This window comes from Bos javanicus, chromosome 10 (genome assembly GCF_032452875.1).
Source record: "Bos javanicus breed banteng chromosome 10, ARS-OSU_banteng_1.0, whole genome shotgun sequence".
NCBI lineage: Eukaryota > Metazoa > Chordata > Mammalia > Artiodactyla > Bovidae > Bos > Bos javanicus.
In genome coordinates this window covers 10,151,906-10,176,088 of record NC_083877.1, presented here as the reverse complement: position 1 = coordinate 10,176,088, position 24,183 = coordinate 10,151,906, and the positions used below count along the sequence as shown (strand labels likewise).

The window sequence follows — 24,183 nt, the reverse complement described above, 5'->3', positions numbered from 1 at the left end:
GCCTGAGTGTGCATGCGTGCTAAGTCGCCTCAGTTGTGTCTGATTCTTTGCAACCCCGTGGACTGTAGCCTTCCAGGCACCTCTGTCCTGTGGGCTTCTCCAGGCAAGAATACTGGAGTGGGTTGCCATGCCCTCCTCCAGGGGATCTTCCCAACCCAGGGATCAAACCCATGTCTCTGATGTCTTCTGCATTGGCAGGTGGGTTCTTTACCACTAGCGCCACCTGGTTTTAAACACCTTTCACCCCTCCCCTCCTTGAACAGGTTAAATACATCTGAGGTCCTATGAAATGTTTCTATGAGGATGCATTTACAAGCAGGAGATTTGTCTTTTCTGATGCATCCTGGAGTTGCACTGGGGTTGACAGAGTTTGATCTAGGCGCTGGCAGACTTGAATATATGGGATGTCAATCTGTAGCAGAAAGGATTAAATCTAATAACTCAGAACTATGGAGTTTTCATTAATTCTTGAAAAAGCAGGCAGCTCCCAGAAGAAAAAGTAGAGCAAATGCTCAATACATTTAAATAAGCTTAAAATATTCAAGACACAAATGGCCAAGAGATCAAACGTGCTGTTTCTGCATTAATAAAATCAAAGGAAATCAGAGCAATTTCTCTTGAGCTCCTCTAATGTGTAACTTTAAAAAAGAAAATTTGACTCACAAAATTGAAACTTGCAGTTTAAACAAGAGTCTTATTTTGTTTTCAAGGCAGAGTTTGGGCAAAGGTAGTTTATTGTTAATGTCAGTTTGGCCCAAGAAATATTTCATTCTGAGTTTACCCCAACACTCAAACCTTAAGAAACAAAACATGGATATATTAGAAATCCTCTGTCTGAGGTCTTAATTACTCCACTATGTTTCTTACATCCCTTTAATGCAGTGCTTCTGAAAGTGGGGTTCACCTTGCCATTATTTGGGGTCAGGTATTATAAATATGCAGGCTCCTGGACCCCCTCAAAACCTGATGAAATTTCTATAAATGGGGGCTAGGAATTTATAATTTTTAACAAACTCCACTGGTGAATCTAAAATTTGAGATCTACTGTTGGTTTTGGAGAAGGCAATGTCACCTCACTCCAGTACTCTTGCCTGGAAAGTCCATGGACAGAGGAGTCTGGAGGGCTGCAGTCCATGGGGTCGCTAAGAGTCAGACACGACTGAGCGACTTCACTTTGACTTTTCACTTTCCTGCATTGGAGGAGGAAATGGCAACCCACTCCAGTGTTCTTGCCTGGAGAATCCCAGGGACGGGGGAGCCTGGTGGGCTGCCGTCTATGGGGTCGCACAGAGTCGGACACGACTGAAGTGACTTAGCAGCAGCAGCAGCACAGCAGCATTGGTTTAGCTTCCCAAGCCTCCTCATTTCACTTTTTTTTTTTTTTAATAGTAGAGCACACAGTATTATTTCTACTTTTATTTGGACATATAAAAGTTGTGTACATTTGCTAGGTTTCACAGTGTGACTATAGCTCTTTTACTTTTGATACTTTTTAGGGACTGTGTGAACTGAACACCTTTCTGTACTTCTCTAGCAGAAATAGATGAATACAACCAAGAAACAGACTGTTCAATTGCTAAGTCGTGTCTGACTCTTTACCACCCCACAGACTGCAGCAAGCCTGTCCTTCACACTCTCCCAGAGTTTCCTCAAACTCATGTCCATTGAGTCAGTGATACCACCCAACCATCTCCAAGAAATACATTAATACAGCCAAAAATATTAACAAGATAAGAAACAACTCGGTCAAGTGAATAATAACAGTAGTTAATACTTGTCATGTTTAACATGCACAGACACTATTTTAAATACTGCACATATAATTTATTTAATCCTCATAACAAATTCATGAGGAAGATGTCAATATTATCTCAGTTTATACACAGGGAAGCTGTGTAATTTCCCCGAGGCCATACAACCTAGTGGTTGTGTCAGGATTTGATCCAGTTAGTCTGGGTCTAGAGTCTGTACTGGAGAAGGCAATGGCACCCCACTCCAGTACTCTTGCCTGGAAAATCCCATGGATGGAGGAGCCTGGTAGGCTGCAGTCCATGGGGTCGCTAAGTCAGATACGACTGAGCGACTTCACTTTCACTTTTCACTTTCATGCATTGGAGAAGGAATTGGCAACCCACTCCAGTGTTCTTGCTTGGAGAATCCCAGGGACGGGGGAGCCTGGTAGGCTGCCGTCTATGGGGTCGCACAGAGTCGGACACGACTGCAGTGACTTAGCAGTAGCAGCAGCAGCAGAGTCTGTACTGGATCTGAAAGCTGTACTGTCTCTGATTATGTTCTTCATTAGTTTCCATCCTTCATTTCTGAATTCATGGAAACATGCTCTCCTTTACCATAAAAAAACAACTGTTTATTATCTTATATAGTATTCACAAGAACTCTGGCTTCCTCTGAAAGATTCAGATTCTTTCCAAGTGTTGATTGCTGTTGACTTACAACCGACCCTCCTTAGGAAGTGCCTTAGCCCAAAGCGGGAGGGGAGATCAAGGTTGTATGTAGGGCTTGGTCTATTCACAGGGGAAGAGCACAAACTAGCCCCCTTGCCTCCATCTGGGGCAACTCTGAGGGGCCTGTCCAACTCTGAAGCCCCCTGAGGGGTTGGCTGGGACCTCTGTTGCAACTCATCACAGTTGAGCTCTTTCTGCTGCTCAATCCTGCTTCCCTTGCTCCCTTAGAGGTACTGTTTCTTGAAAATACTTCCTAGTAGAACTCTTGAGCACAAATCTCTGCTTCATAATGTGTTTCCTGACTGGTCTGACCCGCAAGAGCTGAAGCCACAACCAGCCACAGGAAATTACTCTTCAAACATTGTTCTGGAGTCAGATCTCTTTCTGGCCAGCTAGAACACCCACCCATTGAGAGTTCTCAACCAGAAAAGTATTCTATTGCCAAAAGTTAAGATCTGATTAGGAAGAAATGGGACTTGAGACCTGGAATAAAGACATAATTGGATTAACCCATCAACCTTGAGAGCCCCACATCCCCCTGAACTCTCTGGGCCTGTAGAAGTGGCCCATTTCCTCCCCTTTTAAAGATTAATCCTTCTCTATTGCTTAAGGATGATACAGAGGCCCTGAAGACAACATTTATTCCTTTCAGACTGCATCCTACCTCCCTTCCTAGCCAAAAAGATCTGTAAATCAAGAAGATAAAGTGAGAATAAGGTTTGTGGATACAGATGCAGCATAGGTAGATGGTTGAATTTAAATAGGGTGGAGCTAGTATACAATGAATTTAACTAGTTGGCAAATATATAATGGAAGAGGGCTTATCTGCAAGACGGTGACTGATGCTGTATCATGGAACTTAAAGTGGGTTAAGGAGGGAAGGTGGACTTATGGGGAAGAATGGCTAAAACTCACTGAAGGACAGATGTGATGAGACTGAAGAACAGGAGTACTAGAAAGAATGAGCAGAAAAGATAGGAGGAGGCGTGGTCAGAGAATGCAGTACTTGTCCTTGAGATTTCAGAGGTGGACAGCTATTGATGGAGTGGGTTGCTGAGGTGGGGAAGGAAGAACGTTTGTTGGAGAGGAAGTCAGGGTACTAATAGGAAGAGTGCTGGATGAATCACATGTATGGATGTTGGAGTCATCTAGAGTGTTGGAGGAGGTAGGTAGGGGCAGAGGAGAAGGAAGAGAGCCAGGTGCTAGACTCATCTACAGCAGGGAGCAGGGAGCAAGAGGTAGACACAGGTGACAGAAATAAGGAGGGGCCACTGGTATTTACCCAGCAGGTGGATCTATATTTATACACCGGTACAGTGCCCAGCAGGCAATAATAAATACTTGGAAACCATAGCATGGAGGCATCTGCTTGATGGCATGCTCCTAGGCATGGGTCAACACAGTGGTCTTTTATGAGAGCTTAAAATAGAGCTGTGCACCAACCTGCTTCTGGGTGTTCCACAGCAGCTTCTGGGGTCCAGGGCCCTGCCTTCACGTAGCCCCTCTTCTCCAGCGCGAAGACAAACCCTCCGTCTCCGATGATGACCTCTCCAGAGTTTAGCCGTTCTAGGATGCCCTAAAGTTATGGGGCGGGGGAGGGAGAAAATGGATAAATGAAATATTTGAATATTAAATACAATTTTCTACTCATTTCTACGATAGAACTTTTGCTCCCATATTGTTTAAAAGTATGATTTCTTTAAAATTCTCAGAAAATATTGTTGAGAAGTATGATTTCTTTAAAATTCTCAGAAAATACATATATATTTTATTCAGAAATTTGTGACTATAAGGCAAACCATCAGAATGCTCATATAATGCAAGCTTGTGTTTCCATGTGTATGTGCCAGGGATGGGGGCTTTTCAGAACACACTAAATAGTATTTGAAGGATATTGTGGGAGATGTTATGTTTGAATAAATATCTTCAGAAAGATTAAATGAAAAGGTTTTGTTGTAAAGCCTCAAATGAATACTTAAGCACACATTCTTAAAATGGTGACTGTTAAAGTCTTTCTCCTTTTTCTATCAATAAACAAAAGACAGGATTATATTTTATAAAGAAGTTGAAGTGGCATATGACGCTACGAAGGCGTTTTGAGACTGAAAAGTCAAAATATATTTGGTGAGAACAGAAGGCAGAATATACCACCACAAAGATGGCCAAATCAATTGGCCATGTCTTTGGTGCTAAAATTCAGTTTCCGTAACAGCAGCTGCATTATGCTGTCCGGAAAGTTGTAAGTATGCACGGCCTGCTCTCTGCAAGTGAGAGAACTGGGAAGAGACCAGTAAATAAAATATTTGTAAACTGATTTCTAGTCCAACTTGCATACCTATTCCATTTACTGTACATGCAATCATTACCCTGGTGTTAGAACAGCAACTTTGAACTTAATATTTTTAAAGCGATTTGTGAATTAGTAATATTCTTGTAGAATCATTTTTTTTATTTCAAAATATCATAAATTTTAAAGTAAAAGGTTACTCTGATTTTGTGTGCTTGTGTATGCTAAGTTGCTTCAGTCGTGTCTGACTCTTTGTGACCCTGTGGACTGTAGCCTGCCAGGCCTTTCTGCCCATGGGATTCTCCAGGCAAGAATACTGGAGTGGGTTGCCATGCCCTCCTCCAGGACATCTTCCTGACCAGGAATAGAACCTGTGTCTTCTGAAACTCCTGCATTGCAGGCGGATTCTTTACCACTGAGCCACCAGGGAAACCTCTCTCTGATTTTACAAAGTCCAGAGTCTCTGAGTAATTTACACAGTCTCCCAGGTCAGCCCCTAGAGGGCTCACTGATTCTTTTACCCTCAAATAGTATCTAGATTTGATTTTAAATGGGAGAGAGGAGAGTGGGACAGCCCTGAAAAAATCATGTAAAGTAATAACCTGGAATGTACATATCTACTGTGTTCCATTTATTGCCATTAATGGTTAATAAATGCTGATATAACAAGGGTTACAAAAATATGTGAGAGGCATTCATAAGAATTTGAATGGCATCTTGAGTCCTTTTCGCCTTCTGCCCCTCCCCATGTGAACTCAACAGCTGGTGCTCAGAGAAAAGAAACATCTGAAAAGAAACATTTTTACTTTAAAGCAGTAAAACAGGAGGATTGTGCTATCTATTCTTTTTTAATTGTGAAGTAATTTTACAATTGCTTCACAATGTTCCGTTAGTCTCTGCTGCACAGCAAAGTGAATCAGCTATATGTATACATATATCTGCTCTTCTAAATTTCTTTCCCATTTAGGTCACCACAGCAAAGTGAATCAGCTATATGTATACATGTATCTGCTCTTCTAAATTTCTTTCCCATTTAGGTCACCACAGCAAAGTGAATCAGCTATATGTATACATGTATCTGCTCTTCTAAATTTCTTTCCCATTTAGGTCACCACAGCAAAGTGAATCAGCTATATGTATACATATATCTGCTCTTCTAAATTTCTTTCCCATTTAGGTTACCACAGCAAAGTGAATCAGCTATATGTATACATGTATCTGCTCTTCTAAATTTCTTTCCCATTTAGGTCACCACAGATCATTGAGTAGAGTGTCCTGTGCTAAACAAGAGGTCCTCATTAATTATCTATTTTATACACAGTAGTGTACATACATCAGCCCCAATCTCCCAGTTCATCCCACCCCACATTTCCCTCCTTGGTAACCATAAGTTTGTTTTCTACATCTGTGACTCTATTTCTGCTTTGCCAATATGTTTATCTGTACCATTTTCCTGGATTCCACATATATGTGTTTTCTATTCTTGAATAGCTTTTCCAGATAGAAAAAATTCAAGTGTTGAAGTCCGTGAGATAACAACTACAAAGTATAGAATTCACTACATGCAATTTTGAAATCCAAATACCTGTCATGATTACAATGTGTCTAAATGTCACATCTTAGAACTACAACTTTGATCATTATGACCCAATTAATAAGAAAAATGGATATATTGCTAATCAGTACAGTTGTATAAAAATATGAACAACAATCAAATACATGAAATATGACTGGCTACTAATTTTAATTTGCGTGAAATAATTCATATTTTTTTCAGTCACTTAGAAACTCTCATTGAACTCTTGTGTGTGTGTTCAGACTTTAGTGCCACAACATCTTGATGTACAGCATAACTAACAATATGATATTTGGTGGCAAAGTGGCTAGTGGTGATTCAGTTACCACGCTGTCCATTAATTTATTGAACAATTTCATCAGGAAAAACACTTGGATTCTACTGCATTTTAATTATAAAATTTTATTTATTTTTAATTGGAGGATAATTTACAGTGTTGTGTGGGTTTGGATGAACCCAGAGCCTGTTAGGCTTTCCTGGTGGCTCAGATGGTAAAGAATCTCCCTGCAATGCAGGAGACCCATGTTCCATCCCTGGGTTGGGAAGATCCCCTGGAGAAGGGAATGGCTACCCACTCCAGTATTCTTGCCTGGAGAATCCCACGGACAGAGTAGCCTGGAGGGCTACATCCATGGGGTTCACAAAGGGTCAGAGTCAACTGACTGACTAAGCACATGTGAAGCCCAGAGCCTGTTATACAGAGTGAAGTAAGTTGGAAAGAAAAAACAAGCATTATTTATTAATACATATATATGGAATCTAGAAAAATGGTACTGATGAGCCTATCTGCAGGGCAGAAATGGAGATGCACATGTATAGAATGGACTTGTCTACTGCGTTTTTAAATAACTTGAACTTCAGACTTTTCTGTTCCTTTTTTTGTTTTAAAATGGAATGTGCTATGAGAAATTGCTCAAGACATTTTTTGTGAAAAGGTGTTGCAAAGCAATGTGTTTAATATCAGACTGTTTTTGTTTAAAAAGTACATATTTGCTTAGACAAACTAGCAGAATATACATCAAAATGTAGCAGACACTGCTGTTAGTGTTGTTCATAGTTGTTTATAATGAACAAGTGTTAGCTTTGTAACATTTTAATTTTAATCAGAAGTGTAGACATAGTATTATCCATATTTTAACAGTGACATAGGCATGGAAACCAGGTTACCAAAGAAACTTTTTTCTCCTCATTTTATGTCCATCTTGCTAAAGTAATCCTTTAAAATGTTTCATTTTGTGAGTTTGGGGAGTGGATTAGAATTTATGGCAATGCAATGGGGCCAAAGCAAAAATATTTTAAAAATCTCTATGGGAATCATCCTTTCCAGCCATACATTATTTGAGTAGATGTAGGGATTGGCAAAAATTCTCCCCCTAATTGAACAGGTGACAGTCTATAAGCAATTGCCATCTCAACATCTTAAATCCTTGACTTCATGGCATTTAAAATTTTTAATTGAATTAATTTTTGTTTTTCCTTATGTGGAGGTGTTCTTGAGGCGGGGTCATCCCCTTAGAAACTAGGTACAACCCATTTCTAGAGGCATGTCTGGCAATGAATTTGTCCTCACGGGTATAGTTGGCCGGCCCTGTCTCCTTCCCTGCCATTCCCCGGCCTCTGCCAGACTGGGGACGGGCGCTCTGACACCCAAGGGGCAAGGATACTCCCTCCTCCCTCCGTCCTTCTCATCCCGCTTCCAACTGTAACCTTATTATCAGTCCATCCACCCATTCACCCACCCCTTCCCTCCCCCACTCCCCGAAGGCCCACAGTCTGGACGGAAACACTAGTCCCAAGGGAAAGGTGGGCATCTTACTGCGTTTTTATTTTAGAAACTCAGCAGTCCTTTCTCAATATCTTAGGGCCATTGTGCTTAATTTTTCGTAAACAATCTTTTCGAGGCCTGCACGGTACACTGTTCTGTGATTTCTAAATCCAGACTGCCTGTGAAAACTTACCATCATCCAACCAATGGCAGAGCCTTAGGACTGGCGAGAACCTTGCGGGGTGGGGTCCCCAAGACGAAACGGTCGCAGCCTAGGCTCGCGCCTTCTCTTGCTAGGGGCGCCGAGGGGTGCGCAGACCCAGAGGAACCCAGGGTGCCCAGCAGGTGACCCCAAGTCCCACCGCCGGAGGGGAGAGAAGTCGCACCTGTGGGTCTAGGAGCCGCATCTTGGGGGAGTGCTCTGGTCTTGGGGTGCGGGTCTCAGAGTTTTAGGGGTGCCCTGGAATTGGGGGGTCACACAACTCTAGAGGGCGCTGTGGTCAGAGGACAGGGGTCGGGGCTCAGAGGTGCCTTGGTGTTCCGAAGCAGCAGTTCGGGGTGGGGGGCGGCCCTCTGCTCTCCCCAGGTTGGGGATGGGGGTGGGGCTGGGGGCCTTCTGATCTCTCCAGGCTGGGGTGCAGGGCTGGCCGATCTAAACCCAGAGCACCCTTGGGTCCCCCGCACACTCACCTTCTTGGCATTTTTGCCCCCAGCCGGTGCCATCTTCCTGGTGTCCCGGACTGCACCTAACACGGATGAGGATGGACGAGGAGAGCGCTTCCCCCTGCGAAGCCTGGAGCCGTGGCCGGGTTCTTTATACCCGTTGCTCCGGGTGTGGGTTTGTTTCCCCAGCCTCTGCGCGGTCCAACAGGGGCCTTGGGCGGGGAACACGCCCACCAGCCCTTTATCCTTGCCCGTTGCTGCTTGGGAACTTGTATTAGGAGTTGGTGATCGAAATTGTTCTCCCAAATGGGGGAAATTATCCAGAAGTAAAATAAGAAAAATATAACTAAACAATGAGGTTGCCACTTGCTCAGGTTTCAGACCTATCTGAGCTCGGCCCTTCTTTTCCCCTCACAGGTCCACGAACTCAATTGATTTTCTCCCTTGCCTGGGATCATGTCCCATTAGTCATGCACCTTCAGTCGCTAGGCCAGACCCCCAAGAATTCCATCCAATGCCCAAACATTTGTCAAAGGCCAAGGATACAAGGTTATTGAATGAGGATTATTGAATGACTATAAAATGTGACCTCCAGTGTGATACACACCCAGTGGTTATGTATCTGAACAAAATATGACATTTTCCAATACTAACTCTGCATGTGTGTGTGTGTGTGTGTGTATGTTCAGAATGAACTTTGCCCTTATATCCAAACATGCCTTACAGTTTCTAATGATATCTTTGCAATATTTGACAAGGACAAACACTTGATGTTTATATATGATAGTGGAAATGTACTTTGTAGACTTAAAAATTCAGTGTGAAAACTGTGTTTAAAAATGAAAAGCATTAGAGAAACCGAAGGAAAACAGAAATGTTAACAGTAGTTATCTGTTGATGTTAGAGTTAGGTCTTGCTTTTATTTTATTCATTATGCTTTACTGTATTTGCCAAAATTTCTTTACAGTGGGAACATACTTTAAAATAATGAAAACATTACTTTTAAAAGTGTATAACATGACAATAAATAACATAAAGAACAACTAAAAAGTATGAAATAGAGTTCAGAAACTTTTACCTAAATACATAAAAGGTTTGTATGTGGAACAACACCTCTATTTGAACAAATGAAGAGAGGAAAATTACTGCAGTAAATGATGATTTAATACAAATAAAATGATGTACACAAGATAAAACTGAAAAAGCAGAGAAGTCCTTCTGCTTCAGGTAATTGTCTAGAATGGAAAAAAAAATGAATGCATATATTGTAATGCAAATGATCTATTATTTCACTTGTCCACCAAGAATGAGGCATGAGTTATTGTAGGCATTCTTCACAGTGCCTAGATTTTTGATCATGACAGGGTTGGACTATATGAGTAGGTAATAGTTCAGTATTTTAATGCATTAACTACTCATAGTCTTAACCAGGGGATTTTAGATTGAGCCTGGCTAGGGTGGCTCAGACTGTAAAGAATCTGCCTGCAATGCAGGAGACCTGGTTTCAATCCCTGGGTTAGGAAGATCCCCTGGAGAAGAGAATGACTGTCCACTCCAGTACTCTTCCTGGAGAATGCCATGGACAGAGGAGTCTGGCGGAACATGGTCCATGGGGTCACAAAGAGTCAGACACGACTGAGCAACTAACACTTTCACACAGGACTTCAGAGGAGGCCCTAGTGGTAAAGAATCCACCTGCCAATGCAGGAGACATAAGAAATGCAAGTTCCATCCCTAGGTCGGAAAGATCCCCTGGAGAAGGAAATGACAACCCACTGCAGTATTCTTGCCTGGGAAATCCCATGGACAGAGGAGCCTGGTGGTCTATAGTTCATGGGGTCACAAAGATTCAGGACCGAAGCACCTTGGCACAGGGTTTAACAAAGAAGTTGTGGTGGCGGGTACCAGGCGCTAGGGGGCGGTATCAGTGCTCGACAATTAAAAACTGAAAACAGCCATTCTCAATTTCAGTTTGTCCACCTTCAACAAAATTTAGGATAGATTTTAAACTAGCAGCGATTAATTTTAAAATGAATTGCAAATTTTCAGTAGATAATATAGACACCTGGCAAAAATTTAAAAGTCTTTCCCCAGTTGCTGTTCCCAGGTCAAGGCGTCCCTGGAGATAACCACTGTTATCTGTTAACTATTCTTCCAGAATCCTATGTGTATCTAAGTGTACACATGTATCCACAAATATTTGTATTTAAATGAGGGGAATTTAGTTTATTTAGACAACTGTCCACTTTCACCTTTTCTAAAATGACTAATAAACAGCTGTTGAAATACTTTTGTTTTTCTTCAGCTTCTCAGTTTGTTCTACCTCACCCCCACCCCACCCCCGCCCCCGCCCCCGCCCCGCCACCACTCCAATTAGGTCAATTAAAAAAAATTCATGCGCCTACGAATTCCTGTAATAGCTAATAGTATCCACAAGGCACTTGGTGCTTACAATGGGCCAGGCACTACATTAAGCCTTTTATGCATATAATGTTATTTACTCCTCACAATTCTGTGAGGTAGACACCCCCTCTTTGTCCTTAAGAAGCATGAAGTCGGGGAGATATAGAAAGGTTATTGGTGTGATCGCTGAAGGCCTTGTGCCCCATTTCCAAAGTACCAAGTGCTGAGGTGGCTGGAGGCCACCTGGGGAGTGAGTCCTGTGGTAGCTGTTCTTGGGAAGCTGCCCATGTTCTCTGTTCTCTGCTGGAGCGATGAGATGAAGAAAATCATACAGCATTGAAGTCTTCGGCCTCCTACGAAGACATTTGGCTTCAGTCGAAATGGTAAATATTCATGATGTTTGAAACAGCATGATACGTAGCTGTATGATCTTACATAAAAATGGATGCTTAGTTGTGAAAAGGCACAAATGAGACCTAGAGAGGACACATCAGATGGTAACCTGCTTGTGATTATGAATGACTTCATTTTGAATGACTTCATTTTTTGCTTCTTGTGTTTTTTGGTTTCCTATTATGCACATGTTAACTTTTAAGAAATAAATGTTGTTTTAAAAACTTACACACACACAAAAAAAATCCTGAAGAGAAAGAGGAGGGTTAGAGTTGAAGGTCCACTCTCCTACTTTTATAACCTCAAAAACAGAGGTCATGGTTCTGTCTCCAGCTCTAGCGCTTTGCTCTGCTTATAACGCCATGCATTCATTTAACAGACACTTAAGGCCTGTTCATGTTCATGCGTGCTCAGTCGAGTCTGACTCTTTGGGACCCCATGGACTGTAGCCCACCAGGCTCCTCTGTCCATGGAATTTTCCAGGCAAGAATACTGGAGCAGGTTGCCATTTCCTACTTCAGGGGATCTTCCTAATCCAGGGATAGAATTTGTGTCTCTTGCATCTCCTGCATTGGCAGTCAGATACTTTACCACTGGGAAGCTCAATTTATACAATGTTTCAAAGACCAAGGTTGGGGGTAAAGGACATTTCCTCCTTTTCCCCAAGGGGAAAATAGATTTCATCTTGTGTAAGAGTTAAAATGTCCCCTTTATCAATATGCAGATGAAAAAAATGTCAGGACTTTTCATTCCATTCAATTTGGATCATCTTTAAAATGAAAGTGGCTTTTCATAGAGCTTTTTAGACTAAAAATGTTTTAGCCTTTAAACCATTGAACACATTTTATGTTTTAACATCATGTAGAACAGTGTTTGCAAACTGGTGACATAAAAATGGGGCCAGCTTCTATGTTTCCTTTGGCAAGGTCAGTGTTGTTTGTTTTTTAATAGAATGTGGATTCCTTTATGTGGCGCCTTCCCGTTTGCCAGTCTGATCCATACCCGGTTAGTTGTTCTACTTGCAGAGATTGGTTCATGTACTCACCTTACCTGGAAGGCATATGAGGTTTTGACCTCTGCTATAAACAGAAGGAATATTGCTGCTGCTGCTGCTGCTGCTAAGTCGCTTCAGTCGTGTCCGACTCTGTGCAACCCCATAGACGGCAGCCCACCAGGCTCCCCCGTCCCTGGGATTCTCCAGGCAAGAACACTGGAGTGGGTTGCCATTTCCTTCTCCAATGCATGAAAGAGAAAATGAAAGTGAAGTCGCTCAGTCGTGTCTGACTCTTTGCGACCCCATGGACTGCAGCCTACCAGGCTCCTCTGTCCGTGGGATTTTCCAGGCCAGAGTACTGGAGTGGGGTGCCAGAAGGAATATTAGGGATTATCAAATATATGTGAGATGTCCTTTGGTCCAAGTTCTCCCAAATAGCCCCCAAACCGAAAGTTTCACTTTCCTTATATTTTTTCATTGCCACTAATCTCAGTTACTTTTTTGTTGCCACTGCTGGGGATCATCATAAAGGGTTGATGAGAGTGGGCTTTTTACCTAAAACTCTCTTCCCTGGGTACACAGCCATTCCTCATTTTATCTTTTCTGGTAGTCCAGCTGGTGCCAGCATAACTCAGGAATTAGGGGAGCCAATTCTCTGCACAGTTGAAAATCTGCCTCCTTATCAGCAGTTCCTCTGTATCTGTGATTCAGCATCCTCAGATTCAACCACCAGCAAGTTGAATATTTGTTGTTTAGTTGCTAAGTTGTGTCTGACTCTTTGCGACCCCATGGACCGTAGCCCTCCAGGCTCCTCTGTCCGTGGGATTTCCCAGGCAAGAATACTGGAGTGAGTTGCCATTTCCTTCTCCAGGGGGTCTTCCCGACCCAGAGATGGAATCCGAGTCTCCTGCATTGGCAGGTGAATTCTTTAACACTGAGCCACCTGGGAAGTGAAATTCCATCTTACTGTAGTATTTGCTATTGAAAAAAAATCCATGTATAAGTGGACCTGTGCATTTCAAACCTGTGTTGTTCAAGGGTTGTCTGAGCTTCATTCCCTCCGCCCATTGCAGTGGCCACACTCAACATGATCCCAGGACAGTTAACCCACATCACACAGTTCCTCCCCTTCTAAGGGCCCTGTTTACTTATTTAAAATTCAAGTTAAAGCCCGGTGACTTCTCAGATTCTTTTCTTGCAATTGGCTTAGCATATGCTTAGAGCAAAAACCAGCCTTTTCCCATGTTCTTCTTTTTTTTTTTTTTTTGCATTCCTCTTGTAATCAGCAAGCACTTGCTTGAGCTGGCTAGGAGGATACCTCTGGCTCCTATTCCTGCCTTCAACTTCTGCCCATTCCTAGTTTCTGGAGAAATAGTGGTTTTCATTTTTGCTGGACTGTTCAGAGCTTATTTCCACCACAGGTAAAAATGCTTCTCTCAGAGCTCACACATCTGCCAACTTGTTCAGTTTCCTGGATTCCACAGAGAAACCCTGTAGCCAGTGTTCCTGTAAATTCTGGACACCCCCAGTCTCCCAGACTGTCCTCCCAGTATAATTGCTTCCCAAGTTCTATTTCTAGCTCTGAAATTTTCTCTCCTCTCCTGCCTTTCCTTCAATGCCTTCTAATGGCATAATTAGCCAGTCTTCTTCAGTCAAGTGCCCTTTTCCTCTTTTTCTTTAAAAAAAGAAAACCCAGAAACTATAACTTATGAGCACTTACTATGTGGAGTTTGCTGTGCTAAGTGCTTCATAGGCATCGTGTAATCTTTACAGTAACCCCAAGAGGTAGGTACTTTGCCATTCCCATTTTATTGATGACAATACTGAGGCACACAGGTTAAATGGGAACCTTCCCAAGATCATGCCAATAAGAAGCACAGAACTGACAGGAGGACTGCAGCCCAGGCCAAATGACAGCAGAGATCATGGTCTTTAAAGAGACTTTATTCTTCCTTTTTAGTAAACTGTTTTTCTGAAAATAACTCCCCAAACTCTTTATAACCTCATCCAACTCATGGCCCTTCCCACTCACCTGACCCAACACAGAGGTCCCTTCCCCTGATCAAGAGAAGTTTAGATTCGCTGGACATACAATTAGTTACTGACAGAAAACAGTCTGCCCTGTTCAGGCTATCATCCACATGACGACTCTTAGATTGTGTGTAATCCCTGGCTTGTCCAGTCATAGTGAAACTTTGATGTTTTAAGTGGGTATGGGAAAAGGAATACCATAATTCCTGAGATAGGCAATCTAACCTTGATTTCCTTCATCTTTGAAAGATCAGTAAGACTTCATTTGCTTCTTTGAATGGGAGAAGCTGGAGCAGAGGCCAAAGATTCCCTTTTCCTGTGGGGCTGGCATGTGATGTTTATATGGCCCATCCATCAGCTCCCACACAATTCCTGATTTAGGAGTCATACTCTGGGGACAACCCCGTGTCTTGGTCTAGACCCTTCAGGGGAAATACTCACCAGGTTGGTGGGTGTGCGGCATGAGAAGGGAGACATGGTGGCATAAAGAAAATGTCGTGGGTGTTGGGGTGAGAGTGGTATCCAGCACAGGAAGTATTAGACATGAGGACCTCGCTGAGGAGTTTATGTTTGATGGGAAACTCTTTTGGGCTGGACCAAAAGATTCCCTTCCCTTTTTCTTTCTTACAAAAAAGCATGCTGTTTTCTCTTTTCTGTTTCCTATTGGTTTGCACATCACTGTTTTATACATCAGTTGATTCTGAAGAGGATTTGGTGAGGGTTTTTAGCTTGGTGATGATAGTAGAAATCTTTGTCCATGTAAAGCATTTTTTGGGTACAAGCTGGTATATGACTTTAGTTTAAATGCAAGAAGGTAAAGTGGTTGTCTGAGGAGGCCTTAAAAATAGCTGAGAAAAGAAGAGAAGTGAAAGGCAAAGGAGAAAGGGAAAGATTTACCCATTTGAATGCAGAGTTCCAAAGAATAACAAGGAGAGATAAGAAAACCTTCTTAAGTGAACAATGCAAAGATATAGCGGAAAACAAAGAATGGGAAAGACTAGAGATCTCTTCTAGAAAATTGGAGATACCAAGGGAACATTTCATGCAAAGATGGCCACAATAAAGGACAGAAATGGCCAGGACCTCACAGAAGAAGAGGTGACAAGAAATTAGAAAAGAATTGTACAAAAAAGGTCTTAACGACCACACACGATGTTATGGTCACTCACCTAGAGCCAGACATCCTGGAATGTGAAGTCAAGTGGGCTTTAGGAAGCACTACTACAAGCAAAGCTAGCGGAGGTGATGAAATTCCAGTTGAGCTATTTCAAATCCTAGAAGATGATGCTGAGAAAGTGCTGCACTCAATATGCCAGCAAATTTGGAAAACTCAGCAGTGGCCACAGGACTGGAAAAGGTCAGTTATCATTCCAATCCCAAAGTAGGGCAATGCCAAAAAATGTCCAGACTACTGTTTAATTGCACTCATTTCACACATTAGCAAGGTAAGTTCTTGCTAACTTACCTCCAAATCCTTCAAGCTAAGTTTCAACAGTACATGAACCTCCAGATGTACACAGTGGGTTTAGAAAAGGCAGAGGAACCAGAGATCAAATTGCCAACATCCTTTGGATTATATAAAAATCAAGGGAATTCCAGAAAGACATATACTTCTGCTTCTGCATTGATTATACTAAAGCCTTTGATTACACTATGTGAATCACAAAAAACTGGAAAATTCTTAAGAGATGGGAATACAAGACCACCTTACCTGCTTTCTGAGAAACCTGTATGCAGGTCAAGAGGCAAAAGTTAGAACCAGACATGGAACAACGAACTGGGTCAAAATTGGGAAAGGAGTATATCAAGGCTGTATATTGTCACCCTGCTTGTTTAGCTTATATGAACAGTACATCATGTGAAATGCTGGGCTGAATGAAGCACAAACTGGAATCAAGATTGCCTGGAGAAATACCAACAACCTCAGATATGCATCTGATATCACTCTAATGACAGAAAGCCAAGAGGAATCAAAGAGTTTCTTGATGAGGGTGAAAGAGAAGAGTGAAAAAGTTAGCTTAAAACTCAACATTCGACAAATGAAGATCATGGTATCTGGTTCCATCACTTCATGGCAAATAGACGGGAAAAAGTGGAAACAGTGACAGACTTTATTTTCTTGTGCTCCAAAATCGTGGAGAACACTGACTGGAACCACAAAACTAAAAGATGCTTGCTGCTTGGAAGAAAAGCTGCGACAAACCTAGCCAGTATATTAAAAAACAGAGACATCACTTTCCTGACAAAGGTGTAGTTTTTCCAGTAGTCATGTATGGATGTGAGAGGTGGATCATAAAGAAGGCTGAGCACTGAAGAACTGATGCTTTCAAATTGTGGTGCTAGAGAAGACTCTTGAGAGTCCCTTGGACTGCAAGGAGATCCAACCAGTCAATCCTAAAGGAAATCAGTCCTGAATATTCATTGGAAGAACTGAAGCTGAAGCTCCAATACTTTGGCCAGCTGATGGAAAGAGTTGACTCATTGGAAAAGACCCTAATGCTGGGAGAAATTGAGGGCAAGAGGAGAAGGGGTTGACAGAGGATGAGATAGTTCAATGGCATCACCAACTCAATGGACATGAGTTTGAGCAAACTCTGGGAGATAGTGGAGGACAGGGAAGCCTGGCATGCTACAGTCCATGGGGTTGCAAAGAGCTGGGCAAAGACAGTGACTGAACAACAAAAATATCATTATCAGTGCACAGCCCTCAGTTAACTTAGGAAAGTAGTAACATATTTCTAAGTAGTAAAAGTCTTATCATCCTCCAGTTTCTGAACCTCAGGATTACAGGAACCTATATGTTTTTCAAATTAATATGTGCATATAATAGGAACCAAAAAGAGTAAAGCAAGGGATACATTACAAATAAAATTCTCTCTAATTTATTCTTCCCTGGTTTCCACTTTTCTTGGTTTTTATAACCTACCCAGCTTAAAGAATTTTAAAAAGAAGCTGGCACTTTCAGAAACGAGCTCCCAGCCATACAATTACAAATAAACTAGAGTAACTAACAAGAAAAATAGAAAATGTTGGGAAGGATGGGGAACCAGAGAACTCTCATCTCTGCTGGTTCAGTTCTGTTCAGTCATTCAGAAGTGTCCAGCTCTTTGCAACCACATGGACTGTATCACGCCAGGCTCCCCTGTCCATCACCAACTCCCAGAGCTTGCTCAAGCTCATGCCCATCAAGTCAGTGATACCATCCAACCATCTCATCCTCTGTCGTTCCCTTTCCTTCCTGTCTTCAATCTTTCCCAGCATCAGACTCTTTTCAAATGAGTCAGCTCTTCACATCAGGTGTTCAAAGTATTGGAGTTTCAGCTTTAGCATCAGTCCTTCCAATGAATATTCAGGACTGATTTACTTCAGAATGGACTGGTTGGATCTCCTTGCAGTCCAAGGGACTCTCAAGAGTCTTCTCCAACACCATAGTTCAAAAGCATCAATTCTTCGGCGCTCAGCCTTCTTCACAGTCCAACTCTCACATCCATACATGACTACTGGAAAAACCATAGCCTTGACTAGACAGACCTTTGTTGGCAAAGTAATGTCTCTGCTTTTTAATATGCTGTCTAGGTTGGTCATAGCTTTTCTTCCAAGGAGCAAGCATCTTTTAATTTCATGGCTGCAGTCACCATCTGCAGTGATTTTGGAGCCCGCAAAAATAAAGTCTCTCACTGTTTCCATTGTTTCTCCATCTGTTTCCCATGAGGTGATGGGACTGGATGCCATGATCTTAGATTTCTGAATGTTGAGTTTTAAGCCAACTTTTTCACTCTCCTCTTTCACTTTCATCAAGAGGCTCTTTAGTTCTTTGCTTTCTGCCATAAGGTGGTGTCATATGGGTATCTGAAGTTATTATCTCCCAGCAATCTTGATTCCAGCTTGTGCTTCATTCAGCCAAGAATTTCGCATGATGTACTCTGCATATAAGTTAAATAAGCAGGGTGACAATATACAACCTTGATGTACTCCTTTTCTGATTTGGAATAAGTCTGTTGCTCCATGTCTAACTGTTGCTTCTTGACCGCATACAGATTTCTCAGGAGGCAGGTAAGGTGGTCTTGTATTCCCATCTTGTGAAGAATTTTCCACAGTTTGTTGTGATCCACACAGTCAAAGTCTTTGTTGGAGACAATAAAGCAGAAGTAGATATTTTTCTGTCACTCTCTTGCTTTTTTGGTAATCCAACAGATGTTGGCAATTTGATCTCTGGTTCCTCACCTTTTCTAAATCCAGCTTGAACATCTGGAAGTTCTAGGTTCATGTACTGTTGAAGCCTTGCTTGGAGAATATTTAGCACTACTTTGCTAGCATGTGAGATGAGTGCAATTGTGCAGTAGATTGAATATTCTTTGGCATTGCCTGTCTTTGGGACTGGAATGGAAACTGACCTTTTCCAGTCCTGTGGCCACTGCTGAGTTTTCCAAAATTGCTGGCATCTTGAGTGCAGCACTTTCACAGCATCATCTTTAGGATTTGAAATAGCTCAACTGGAATTCCATCACCTCCACTAGCTTTGCTTGTAGTGATGCTTCTTAAGGCCCATTTGACTTTGCATTCCAGGGTATCTGGATATAGGTGAGTAATCATACCATCATGGTTATCTGGGTCATTAAGATCTTTCTTATATAATTCTTCTGTGTATTCTTGCCACCTCTTCTTAATATCTTCTGCCTCTGTTAGGTCCATACCATTTCTGTTCATTATTGTGCCCATCTTTGCATGAAATGTTCCCTTGATAATCTCTAATTTTTTTGAAGAGATTTCTAGTCCTTCCCATTGTATTGTTTTTCTCTATTTCTTTGCATTGATCATTGAGAAAGGCTTTGTTATCTCTCCTTGTTATTCTTTGGAACTCTGCATTCATATGGGTATATCTTTCCTTTTCACCTTTGCCTTTAGCTTCTCTTCTTTTCTTTGCTATTTGTAAGGCCTCCTCAGACAACCGTTTTGCCCTTTTGCATTTCTTTTTTTTAGGAATGGTCTTGATCATTGCATCCTGTACAGTGTCAAGAATCTCCATCAATAGTTCTTAATGCACTCTAGCATATCTAATTCCTTGAATCTATTTGTCACTTTCACTATATAATCATAAGGGATTTAATTTAGGTCATACCTGATTGGTCTAGTGGTTTTCCCTACTTTCTTCACTCTAAGTCTAAATTTTGCAATAAGGAGTTCATGATCTGAGCCATAGTCAGCTCCTGGTCTTGTTTTTGCTGACTGTATAGAGTTCCCCATCTTCAGCTGCAGAGAATATATAATCAATCTGATTTTGGTATTGACTCTCTGGTTATGTTCATGTGTAGAATTGTCTCTTTTGTTGTTGGAAAAGGGTGTTTGCTATGACCAGTGCATTCTCTTGGCAAAACTCGATTAGCCTTTGCCCTGCTTCATGTTGTACTTCAAGGCCAAGCTTGCCTGTTACTCCAGGTATCTCTTGACCCCCTACTTTTGCATTCAGTCTTCCCTATGATGAAAAGGACATCTTTTTTTGGTGTTAGTTCTAGAATGTCTTGTAGATCCTCATAGAAGAGTACAACTTCAGCTTCTTCGGCCTTAGGGGTTGGGGCAGAGACTTGGATTACTGTGATACTAAATGGTTTGCCTTGGAAACTAACAGAGATCATTCATTTGTTTTTGAGATTGCACCCAAGTATTGTGTTTCAGACTCTTTTGTTGACTCTGAGGGACACTCCATTTCTTCTGAGGGATTCCTGCCCACAACAGTAGATATGATGGTCATCTGAAATAAATTTGCCCATTCCAGTCCATTTTAGTTCACTGATTCCTAAAATGTCAATATTCACTCTTGCCATCTCCTGTTTGAGATGGCAAACACTTCCAATTTACCTGGATTCATGGACCTAACATTCCAGGTTCCTATGCAAAATTGTTCTTTACAGCATTGGACTTTACTTCCATCACCAGTCACATCCACAACTGGGTGTTGTTTTTGCTTTGGCTCCATCTCTTCATTCTCTCTAATTATTTCTCCACTTTTCTCCAGTACCATATTGGGCACCTACGGACCTGGGGAGTTCATCTTTCAGTGTCATATCTTTTTGCCTTTTCATACTGTTCGTTGCTGGTAAGAGTACAAATTGGTACAACTCTTTAGGAAAAATGTTTGGCGGTATCTTTTGGAGCTGCACATATCTGTATCAAGCAATTTCGTTCCTGGGTGAAACATGTATAATTGTTCCTCAAAAGAAATGTACAAAATGTTCACAGCAGCCCATTCATAAAAGGCCCAAAGTGGGAACTGCCCATTGATAACAGAGTGGATAAAGGAATTGTGACACACTTACACTGCGGCATTCTATACGTAAAGTGAATGATTCACTTGTAACTACGTGCAACAAAGTGGATGAATGTCACACTGTTGTGTAAAAGAATCCAGACACAAAAGGGCTATTTGTAAGATTACATGTATATTGTGTAGAGAAGCAGGAAAATGAAACTGTGCTCTTAGAAGTCACGATATTTGTTACCCTAGGGGAAGCGAGGAGTGACAAGAAAGGCAGGGAGTACTTTTGGGTTGCTGGTAATGTTTTAGTTCTTGGATATTAGTGCTGTGGGCACCATGAACTTTGCCCATACAAAATGACAACCTTGGTAAATGTTGTGTGTTCTGCCTATTACAACTGATTTGCCATTACCCATCTCTCTCCCTCTCCTTGGGCTTCCCTATTCCCTGAGACACAACAATACTGAAATTAGGCCAATTAATAACCCTGCAACGGCCTGTAAGTGTTCAAGTGAAAGGAAGAGTCACGTATCTCTCAACTTAAATGAAGTATCTTGGTTTAAGCAGAGATAGGCTGAAAGCTAGACCTCTTGCATTAAACAGTTAGCTAAGTTGTAAATGCAAAGGTAAAGTTCTTAAAGGAACTTAAAATGGCCCCTCCAGTGAACTCACTATAAGAAAGTGAAACAGCCTTATTTATTATAAGATATGGAGAAAGTTTTAGTGGTCTGGACAGAAGGCCAAACCAGCTACAACATTTCCTTAAAGGAAGATCTAATCCAGAGCAAAGCTCTAATTATTTAAGTGCATTCCCTTTGTTGTGTACTCTACTACCATCCCTTTCTAGAACTTCTCGAACCTTTAAAAATATCTTCTCAAACTGAAACTCAGTACCCATTAAACAATTAATCCCCATTTTGACCTTCCCTCATTTCCTGGACCATTCTATTTTCTGCCTCTATGAACTTGACTACTCTGGGAACCCTATATAAGTGGGATCCTATAGCATTTTTTTCTTTTATGACTGGCTTATTTCACTTATCATAATGTCTTCAAGGTTCATTCACGTTGTAGCATATGAGAATTTTCTTCCTCTTTAAGGCTAAATAATACACAATTTTGTGTATATACTACATTTTGTTCATCAGTCCATCTGTCAATTTACCCTTGGGTTACTTCTACTTTTTGGCTATTGTGAATACTGCTGCTGTGAACATAGGTATACAAAAACATGGTTGGGTTCTGCTTTCAGTTTTTGGGTATACACCCAGAAGTAGAATAACATGATAATTCTTTTAGGTAAAAATAAAAAGTCAATCTAAAAGTGAAATCGAGAATTTTGTTCAAGCCAGTCTGACAGATATAACCCAAGAGACAGTCTTCATAAAACTCCGAGGACTATTCCTTTTGTTAGAAATCAAAGGCGCAGTGTTACACATTTTCAAGACAAAGGATTATACATCAAAATGACACACTGACGTTTTACATAAAGTTTACCAAAGATACATAGTCCAGATAAACTTGTACTAAGCAAGCTACAGGTCACCATGATCCTTTACAGAACTAGGAAAGGAAAAATTAATCTTCTAAGGAGTTACACTGCTGTCATCAGAAGAAGTAAAAAAAAGCTCATTGATCTTAATGATCTACCAGGGGTTCCTGGCTTTGGTTAATGGTTAATGTAAAATGAAGACACACATCACGCGTAAGGGAGCAGTCAATATAGACAGAAAATATGTTATGCTAAATTTTCTTGTCTTGCCTTAAAACTTAAATTTTATCCCATCAGTTCTATTTTTAATTTTGTAAGGAGCCACTGTACTCTTTTCCTTAGGGGCTATACCATTATACATTCTTGCCAAGAGTGTGCAAGTGTTCCAATTTCACCACATCCTCACCAACACTTGCTATTTCTAATGGGTATGAGTTGATATCTCATTGTGGCTTTGGTTTGCTTTTCCTTAAAGTTTCGTGGTGTTGAGCATCTTTTTATATGCTTGTTGGCCATTTCTATATCTTCTTTGGAGAAATGTCTACTCAAGTCATTTATCCATTTTTCAATCAGACTTAAAAAGTGCTGTGTTGTAGGAATTCTTTATGTATTCTGGATATTAGCCCTATTCAGGTATATGATTTGCAAATTTTCTCATTCCTTGTTGTTGTTGTTTAGTTGTTAAGTCGTGTCTGACTCTTTTGCAACCCCGTGGACTGTAGCCCAGTAGGCTTCTTTATCCATGGGATTTCCCAGGCAAGAATACTGGAGTAGGTGGTCATTTCCTTCTCCAGGGGATCTTCCTGACCCAGGGATCGAACCCACATCACCTGCATTTACAGGCGGATTCTTTACCCCTGAGCCACCAGGGAAGCCCTCTCATTCCTCAGTTTGTCTTTTTTCCTGACTCTCATTTGTTTTTAAGAGACTGGGGCTGAGAGTGATTTAATGATTTGTGAAGGTCACACATATCTTTATTGGAGCCTTTATTGGACTTGAACATGGGTCCCTATTCTTTACCTAATCTCCTTTTTTCACTATCTCACCCCACTCTATCATTTAGTCATATCAACATTAACAGTAGTTTGTCCTATGGCAATTGATACTGTGTAGGCAAAGAACCAAGCAACAGAATTTTAACTGGTCCTTTGGATGGCCCAGCCTCTTAGTGCTCCTCTCCCATTATCCACTGGTGATGCTTATAGAGATATAGAACATAGCTGGGTGCCTTTAGTTACATTAATTAGCTAATTAATTAAATTTGTTTTCCGCATCATATCCTCCTTAAAATGTTCTATTCTGTTCCTTAAAAATGTTTCTAAGAATCAGAACATGTTCTTCAAAGGCTATTTATTCACTTTAACAACTGCCCATTATTTCATGGTGATGACAGCCAGTGGGTTTTTCTACCATATTTTAAAGAAGAGACTAATTAGATGGAGTGAGCTTCTGTGCTCTCCAAATTAATCCCAAAGCACTAATGCATTTAGATTCAGACCATTGCCTTGTATGGTGCTTGACACAAAGGAGGCCTCCAATAAATATTTGTCAAATAAATGTCATGATGCTACAATGAAGGGAGAGGATTTGCAGGGAAAGCTGGTTCAATTGTTTGATTTAACAGGGGGAAATAAGCAGTATTTTCCACATTATAGCCTCTGTGGAAATTGATTTTACTGGTCTCATTCTTCATGTCTGAGGCTTTGGGATGCAGCATCCTTGGGAGGAGATGGGGATAAATCTCTCCAAAAGAATGGACACGGCGAGTGCAAGCAGCCTTTCTGGTTGGATGTTGAAGGCAGCCAAGATTTGGGCTCTTTTGATCAAAGCAACTTGCTTCCGCACTCTACTGTGGGAGGCTCTG

The 24,183-nt window shown here is 41.4% G+C and overlaps 1 protein-coding gene across 2 annotated transcripts in view; it reads right to left on the bottom strand.

Annotated features, from left to right (window-relative positions):
• Positions 1-8,865, bottom strand: part of BHMT (betaine--homocysteine S-methyltransferase) — a 29,088-nt gene extending 20,223 nt beyond the window's left edge. The window contains exons 1-2 of one of the 2 annotated variants that reach the window (XM_061430038.1): positions 8,781-8,865; positions 3,906-4,038 (exon numbers count right to left, since the gene is read on the bottom strand). In XM_061430038.1, coding sequence (XP_061286022.1) covers positions 3,906-4,038; positions 8,781-8,813 — 166 coding nt within the window. In that variant the 5' untranslated portion in view covers positions 8,814-8,865. Of the gene's footprint in view, positions 1-3,905; positions 4,039-8,283; positions 8,380-8,780 lie in introns of those variants that run through there. The other variant, XM_061430039.1, reaches the window with a different exon arrangement.
• Between the last annotated feature and the right edge of the window lie 15,318 nt (positions 8,866-24,183).